General features: G+C 35.7%; 1 protein-coding gene across 1 annotated transcript; it reads left to right on the forward strand.

Annotated features, from left to right (window-relative positions):
- The first annotated feature begins 7,348 nt into the window (after positions 1-7,348).
- On the forward strand, positions 7,349-8,820 carry LOC106340825 (caffeic acid 3-O-methyltransferase-like). Its single transcript, XM_013779660.1, has 4 exons — positions 7,349-7,782; positions 7,932-8,242; positions 8,358-8,422; positions 8,521-8,820. Exons 1-4 carry the CDS (start codon positions 7,349-7,351, stop codon positions 8,818-8,820), a joined length of 1,110 nt encoding a protein of 369 aa, XP_013635114.1.
- The last annotated feature ends 603 nt before the right edge of the window (positions 8,821-9,423 follow it).

Below are 9,423 nucleotides of genomic sequence, written 5' to 3' on the forward strand. Positions count from 1 at the left end.
CCTACGTGGTATTTACGACGATTTCATCCTACGTGGTTTTTACGACGAATTCATCCTACGTGGTATTTACGACGATTTCATCCTACGTGGTTTTTACGACGAATTCATCCTACGTGGTATTTACGACGATTTCATCCTACGTGGTTTTTACGACGAATTCATCCTACGTGGTATTTACGACGATTTCATCCTACGTGGTTTTTACGACGAATTCATCCTACGTGGTATTTACGACGATTTCATCCTACGTGGTTTTTACGACGAATTCATCCTACGTGGTATTTACGACGATTTCATCCTACGTGGTTTTTACGACGAATTCATCCTACGTGGTATTTACGACGATTTCATCCTACGTGGTTTTTACGACGAATTCATCGTACTTGGTATTTACGACGATTTTGTCCTACGTGGAATTAACGAGTCCCGCGTTCTTTTTTTTTATATTTCGTCGTTATTTCCTCGTTGACCTACGAGTCCTTTACGACGATTTTTTGTTTGTGGAATTAACGAGTGTTATGTTTAAATCCCTAGAATCCGAAACCCCCAAACCCCATATTCCTTATTTTCTACTTCATATATTCCAAACCTCATCTTTATTTCTATTCCAAACCACAATTCCCACATTTGCTTATTCATAAAACAAACTCCCAGCATTCCCTTATTCATAAAACAAACCTCACATTATCTTATTCATAAAACAAACTCCCTCATCTTATTCATAAAACAAATACATCAATCGGATACATCGACATTCTCGTCATCACTAGAAACATCATCATTTTCATTAAACTCGTCTTCAACAGCTTCGTCTGTGGCATCATCGGTAAGATCTTCGTACTCGTGATTATGCGGATCAATGAGAAGGATGTCATCAATTTCTTGTTCAGGTTCCTCGACTTCATTTATCTGTTCTTCTTGCAATGGTGGTTCTTCTCCACTGATGATTCGTCCTCGAGGTGTAACTTTGATCACTGCTAACCAATTTATACCTGAATCTCTCATCCGAGGGTATGGAAGGAAGCTAACTTGGTCTGCTTGTGAAGCTAAGATGAAAGGCTCGAATTTGTTGTACCTTCTTCCACCGTTGACATCAACTACACCGAATTTGTTAGACCGAACACCTCTGTTGACGACGGGGTCGAACCATTCACATTTGAAGAGGACGCATTTCAGCTTCAGTATCCCTGGAAATTCGACTTCAATAATCTCCGTCAAGATCCCGTAGAAATCTGTTTCCCCTTTCACACATATTCCATAGTTACTGGTCGCCCGCTGTCTACCATAGTCATATGTATGAAAAGTATAGTCTCGTGTGAAATACATCTGTGATGTGGTGACCTTTACAAGTGGAGATTGAATTACTTCGTGTAACCACTTAGGATAATCTGCATCGTCGTCGTCATAATCAACCTGCAAAAATAAAGAGAATGTTAATGAAATACAGATAATGTATGAAATTTTTTTTAGTTAATACCTGATTCCGCAACCACTTAATGAAGTGTTGATCTTTCCTTTTGTCTACGTCACTTGTGGATATACCAGGAAATGTTTCTTCGACTTGAGAAACAAATAGGCTGTAAAATCACATTTTATAGGAATGAATCTCTCGCAATTATACAATTAATTATACTTATATGTGTTTCGAAGTGTCAATATATGTTACCTTTCAAAATAACGCATCAATGGATCTTCGCAATTGAGTAGAATATAGGTGTGTGCACTATGAGCGTCTTGTTCACTCGACCACCAAACCTCTTTAGACTTTCCACCGAGTCGCCCAATCTGGCTAAAGATGTCTGGAACACCAGCAACTGCATATGTTGGCGCAACACCACCATCATCATATCTTCTTGGAGCTCTTCTCCGTGTACGTACTTTTGACGCAAAGTAGTACGATGTGAAGTGAGAAACTTCTTCCGTCAAACTTCCAGCAATTATAGAACCTTCAACTTTGGCGAGGTTCTTTGCTTTTCCCTTCAAATATTTCATGGCTCGCTCATACTGATACATCCATCCGTAATGTACAGGTGCACGAAGCAATGCCTCATATGGGAGGTGGACAGCTAGATGCTCCATGACGTCAAAAAATCCGGGAGGAAATATCTTCTCCAAGTTGCACAATAAGATGGGAATGTTCTCCTGAAGCTGTTCCACGACTTCTTCTTTAAGAGTGTGTGCGCTCAGATCCCTGAAAAATGTTCCAATGCCTTTTATATTCGAAAAAAAATTAAACACATTGTTAGTCATATATTATTTTGTAAATTATTGTGATATAATACACTACGTACCTGCAAGTGCTTCATGTACGTTTGTTGGAAGTAGCTCCGCAAATGCAAAGGGCAGTAGTCGTTGCATAAATACATGACAATCATGACTCTTCATCCCGGAGAACTTTTGACCCTTTTCAACACATCTAGAGAGATTCGAAACATACCCATCGGGGAACTTCACTTCTGATGCCACCCAGTTGAACAACACCGACTTTTTTTCTGAAGATAATCTGAATATCGGAACGGGAACTTGTCCATTGCTTTTAATATGTAACTCGCTTCTTGAGCAAATATCCGGCAAGTCCAACCTCGATTTTATGTTGTCTTTTGTCTTCCCTGGGACATTCAATATTGTATTCATGATGTTCTCAAAGAAATTCTTCTCTATATGCATCACATCGAGGTTGTGGCGCAGAAGAAGATCCTTCCAATATGGCAACTCCCAAAATATACTCTTCTTGTGCCAGTTGTGATGAACACCGTAAGAATCTGGCATATTACGAGGGACATGCCAATTACCACCCCAACGAACTGTTTCGTTAGCTCCGTAGTAGTCGATTTGCGCTTCAATTTGTTCTCCAGTTAGATATGGAGGAGGAGTGTCTCTCACAACCCTTTTGTGCCTAAACAAATTCTTGTTTCTTCGGTAAGGATGGCCAATGTGAAGAAATCGACGGTGACAATCAAACCAACTTGTCTTCCTACCATTCTTCAGTTGAAACGCATCTGTCGTTCCATTACAATATGGACAAGCTAATCTCCCATGTGTAGTCCATCCAGACAACATCCCATAGGCAGGGAAATCACTTATGGTCCACAAAAGCATCGCTCGCATCGTAAAATTCGTCTTCGTTGAACAGTCATACGTCCTCACCCCTGTTGACCACAAATCCTTCAACTCTTTTATCAGTGGTTGTAGGAAAACATCCAGGGACCTTTTTGGATGGTTCGGACCAGGTATTAATATGGTCAAGAATAGTAACTCCCGTTGCATGCACATCTCCGGTGGCAGGTTGTATGGAGTAAGAAAGACTGGCCACAATGAATATTGTCTCCCTGACATTCCGAACGGACTAAATCCATCTGTGCATAATCCGAGATACACATTCCGGATATTGCTAGCGAAATCTGGATGTACTTTGTTGAAATGTTTCCAGGCTCTTGCATCTGATGGATGAGTCATCTCACCATCCGTCTGAGTATGCTCGGCATGCCATCTCATCTTTCCAGCAGTGTGCTCTGATTGATACAATCTTTTCAATCTGTCTGTAATTGGTAGGTACCACATCCTTTGGTACGGTACCCTATTACGTCCTCGTCCTTGCGGCTTGAATCGTGGCTTCTTGCATAATCGACATTCTTCTAGCTTCTCATCATCTCCCCAATAGATCATGCAGTTGTCGATGCAAACATCTATCATCTCCGAAGGCAACCCAAGACTATAAACCAGTTTCTGAATCTCATAATAAGAATCAGCAGACACATTGTCTTCCGGCAAGTACTCTTTAAACAAGTCCGCCCATTCGTTCATGCAACTTTCAGGTAGATTGTGATCAGTTTTAATATTCATCATTCTAGCAGCTAACGACAATTTAGAGAGACCTTCTCTACAACCACTGTAAAGTGGTTGATTCGCCGCGTTTAACATTTCGTAAAACTTTTTTGCATCTATATTAGGTTCTTCATCTTCATCATGAGCTACGAATGCATCAGCTACCATATCATGAACCCTATCATAATCTACCATCTCCTCCTGATGGTAATTATGTTCATTATGCAAATGATGATCAACCGGTTCTTTTTCCTGAAATTGCTATTACTACTACTAGCTTCATTCTGATCATAATTAAAACCTTCTCCATGTTGAAACCAGATATAGTAATTTGCCGTGAAACCTCTATTTATTAAATGCTTCCAAACATTTTCACGGTTTGCCAGTTTCGAATTGTTGCATTTCCGACAAGGACAGAACATCTTACCACTTTCTTGGGCGAGCGGTGTTGAATCTGCTTGATGCATAAATGTCTCCAGACCCGCAAGGTATTCTTTCGTCACTCTCCCGTTAGCATCTCTATGCATATACATCCACTTCCGCAACTCGTAAATAGTCCCGGAGCCAGCCATTTTTTTTCTTTCACGTTTTTTGTTGTTGGTGTGTTTAAAATGATGTTCAAACATCCATATTTATAGGAAAATTCGAATCTGGTTGTTGTAATTTTGCTATGAATTTACGACGAAAATTAATTAGGTGGGCAAAAAAAACGTGTAACACCTATGAAGTTGGTGGATTCAAAAATTTCCTCGCTAAATACACGTAAACTATTCCCTCGTAAATACCACGCAAAGTTTACGTCGTATTTACGAGGAAATAGTTTTTTCTCGTAAAATTACATCCACTTTACGACGAAACAGTTTTGTCGTTACGTTACGAGGAAATAACGATGACTTTAGTTTTTCACGTAAATTCGTTGTAAACTCGAAACAAATTTACGAGGATTGTTTTTCCTCGTTAATTTTCGTCGTTAAGCATGTGTTTTCTTGTAGTGATTATATTTTTTTTTGATGATCCTGGTATCCGGAGCCTCGAGAGGATCAGACTAGCGCCAATGACCGTCCACCGGAGCTTTGCCGGGGAGCCCGCCGAAGTATCCAGGAGGGCCGGTGATTACCCCATGTAAATTATATCTATTTAATTTATACTATCTATAAATCCAATATATCATCTATTGTTTAAATCCAATTATTGATACCCCAATAAAAATTTCTGGTAGACCCAAAATTTAAATGATAAGATTGGAGATTAAATGTAACATGACTTTCTATAAATAGGTCCATTAGGTCAATTTTTTATAAAAAAAATCACACATGAATCAAGATTGTGATTTCTGCTTTAATATATAAGATGTTTATGTGAATCTATAAATTTTGTTTTAATATATAAGATGTTTATGTGAATCTATAAATCCAATGTATCTTTTATTGTTTTAATCCAATTATTGATAGCCAAATAAATTTTTTGGAAGACCCAAAATTTAAATGATAAGATTGTAGATTAAATGCAACATGACTTTCTATAAATAGGTCCATTATGTCTATTTTTTTAAAAATCACACATGAATCAAGGTTGTGACTTCTGCTTTAATATATAAGATATAATTTTTTTTTATTAATTTTAGTTAATTATCTTTAGCATATTGTCTTAGAAGTTTGAGAAATTTTCATATATCTTGATATATATATATATTTGCATCTTTAAAAAACTTTTTGGTATATATTTACTTTCGACAAACGTAGTAGTGTGAACAAGATCTAGAGACCATTTTGACATGACACATGCGTTATCGCATCTACTATCCTTCGATCAATTCCCATTAAAATAAAAGTTTGGAATGGTAGCTGCGGTTCTGATAATATTAACGGTGCGAAATTATATAACAGTACGGTTCAACTAATTTTTTTATGGTATAAAAGATAGGTGCGATTTTTATGAAAAAGTATTGCAATTTTGACAAAATATTGAATTTTTGATATATTTATAATTTTTAATTAAATTAATTTTCAAATAAAAAATTCAATTTTTTTTTCTTTATTTTTCATATAACCACTAAAATGAATTTAAAATTTTATTAATATATTCTAAATAAAATATTAAAATAAGAAAAGACTACAGTACAATACAATAAATAAGACTATCAAATACTTTAATTTTCCCATACCATTTTGTAATAATATATGTATTTAAACCATGTTGTTGATTTGGTTTAGATAGTAGAATTGAAAATTTTAAAACTTATTAGATATTTACGAATTCAGATCACATAAATAAGTATTCATTGTGATTTTTCAAATGAAAAAAAAATAATTTTTAAAAATTCAAACTCTTTATTTAGTGTTAGTTTCGTAATATTTTATTATTTATGAATATTAAATACTAAGTTTATTTGAAATAAAACTAGAACTAACATTAGATATATAAACTATATGTTTTGTTTTTAAGCACTATTCATTTCTTGGTTGGACTATGATATTTAGCATTGGTTGATTTCTTCTAAAAATTCCATTAGCAACTATTTTTGGTAATTATGATTTGTATTAATTCATATTAATAATTCATATTTCTTTCCAGATTTTATTTTTTAAAATTTTATTTAGTAATATCTAATATGTATGTATAAAACTGTACAATATTTTCGTAAACAATATATTTACTTTCACGTATATAATTTTTTTTTGAAAACCGCACATATATGTCAAAACACACCAAAAGTGTAACCGATATGCATTTTTTGGAATAAACCTCCTTGAATGTTTAATTCATTTGTATTCCAAAAACTGTTCATTTACCATGAAAAATTGTAAATGATATTCTTTTTTTTTTGTCAAATGTAAATCATATTCTATTTTCTATAACATTCCATATTATTCTAGAAAAATTAACTTTCATTTGAAAAATATACCAAATAAAAACCGTTTTGGAATAAGTGGAAGACTAATCTCATTCCATAAAATTTCATAAATAATAATTCTTACCATTACATATACTCTTTTATTTGTCACCAGTTACACCTCAAATAAGGTGTGGAATTAGTGTCGATGAATTTTTTTTTTCCTTCATTAAATTGAACTGTACATTTAATTTTATTATTTTATTAAAACAAAAAGGAAAAACGCACCGCACATGTATTTTGGCTGATTGATAAAGGAATGGGGTTCACCACAACAGTTACAAAACTTTCCCATTCAAGGCTTTTAATATTTTGACGTTTAGAACACAATTACCGGGGATTATAAGAGGGGTTTTTAAGTGTTGGGTCCCATCTTTTGTATAAAAACCGGTGATAGAAGAAATGAAATTAAGATCGATTTTGGTCTATTTCTTGGTCTGTTTTTTGCACTGTTTGCGAACCCTGCTGGTGCGTTTTTTATTTTAAAATTTTTTTTATCAGATAAAGAAAAAAATTGAACCTCAGAAACCGTGCAGCTGTAATAATTGTCTCAGACGTTTAATGTCTCTATAAAATGACACGAAAGCATCCTTAAAACTAACATTTTCAATTTTCCAATCAACAACAACAATGGCAAACCAACTTCAAGATCCCTTAACCACTTCCCCTAATCTCAGAAAAGAAGCGGTGACCCTGCAAGCAGATAGCCTCGTGACCACAATGGCCTTACCCATGGTTCTTAAAGCGGCCTTGGAGCTTGGCGTCATCGAAACGATGACAGCCGTAGATGAAGGCGTGTGGCTCTCGTCTTATGAGATTGCGCTTCGTCTCCCAACCAAACCAACCAATCCGGAGGCACCGGTTTTGTTGGACCGGATGCTAACTTTACTAGCCAATCACTCGATCTTGAAGCACCGTATGGTTGATACAGGAGAAAACGGAGAGACCAAGACGGTATATGCAGCTGGACCGATTTGCACGTTTTTCTCGAACCGTGGAGAATGCTCGGGTTCTCTTGCGCCTCTCTTCATGATAAACCTAAGCGAAGTTTATTTGAAGACATGGTACATACTTCTTCATTATTCATATAATAACTAAACTAGTTTTTTTTTTTTCGTCAAAATAACTAAACTAGTTTAACAACACAAATGTTCTATAGATAGCGCATAGTAACTAACAATTGATGTTTTTTTTGTTTTTTTGTTTTTCGTAGGATGCATCTCAAAGACGTGATATTAGAAGGAAAGGATGCATTCACCTCTGCTCATGGCAAGAGTTTTTTCGAATACATTTGTTCGAACGAACAATTCGCTGAGATGTTTAACGGGGCTATCTCAGAAACTTCAAGGTTGACCATGAATAAGGTTTTAGAAGTTTACCGAGGATTTGAAGATGTAAAAACTTTGGTGGATGTGGGAGGAGGAAATGGAACTGCTATAAGTCTAGTGATTTCCAAATATCGTCATATTAAGGGCATCAATCTCGATCTAGCCTGTGTTATAGACGATGCTCCTCTTTATCCAGGTATAATACATAATTGATCAAATTAATAAACAAAATTGATTTCTGAAATGCTAGTTTTCATAGCTCTTACAAATATTACATTTTTTGCTCTATGCTAAAATCTTGTTATATGTAGGAGTGGAGCATGTTTCAGGAGACATGTTTACAGAAATTCCAAAAGGAGATGTTATGTTTTTGAAAGTAAGTTCATATTTAATGGAACTTTTTATCATTACCAAATATTTAAGTCTGTTGTCCACCATATATTAACAACAGAAAAATGGATATGTTAATGACAGTGGATACTACATTGTTGGAATGACGAAGACTGTGTAAAGATACTAAAAAATTGTACGAGAAGTCTCTCCGAAACAGGAAAAGTGATAATAGTCGACGTGCTTAAGCCGACACAACCAAATATCAAAGATTTGTATTCGACCAATGCTTTCGCCAAGGACATGGTGATGCTTACGTTTTTATCGGGTGGCAGGGAGAGGTCTCTTCCCGAGTTCCAGACTCTGGCCTTTGCTTCCGGGTTTCGTCGTTTTCAAATCGCTTGTTGTGTCGATTCGTATTGTATTATCGAACTCCGCAAATAAATTCATAAGTTTACAAAGAAGTACTCGTACATGTGGGAACAAGGGGTGAAGACAGGTTATTGGTCATGGCGCCATGTACAACACCCCATAAAAATCATATATTTATAATTGTGTGCTTAAAACCATTGAAACATTGTTAGTTGAAATGGTATATAAATAAACTTATGCATCATCAATCTCTTTAATGGACCCTCTATTGTGTTTTCTTTTCTTATTAATAATTGTTAGATATGCCTTGAATCTGGATGATACATCTAGGCGATGGATGTTACATCACGTACATCATACCGACTCGGTTGCATCAAGAGCGTTGCATCAAGAGCGTTGCATCAAGTTATTATGGATGTTACATCTGATCGTGGGCTTAGGCCCATGAGTCCGTTTAGTCTAGGGTTTTAGATGCGAGATGCTACTATATATCTTGTATTTGAAGTAACCTTAAACTTGCACTTTGTAAACTCAATACCGCCTCCCATAATAAGATCTCTCTTTGCCCGTGGACGTAGCTAAGTTGGTGAACCACGTTAAATCTCTGTGTCGTAGTTACATCGTTTTTTATTCATATGTTTCCGCATCTGTTTCTTCTCACGTCCATTACAACAT

This window comes from Brassica oleracea, chromosome C4 (genome assembly GCF_000695525.1).
Source record: "Brassica oleracea var. oleracea cultivar TO1000 chromosome C4, BOL, whole genome shotgun sequence".
NCBI classification, from domain to species: Eukaryota; Viridiplantae; Streptophyta; class Magnoliopsida; order Brassicales; family Brassicaceae; genus Brassica; species Brassica oleracea.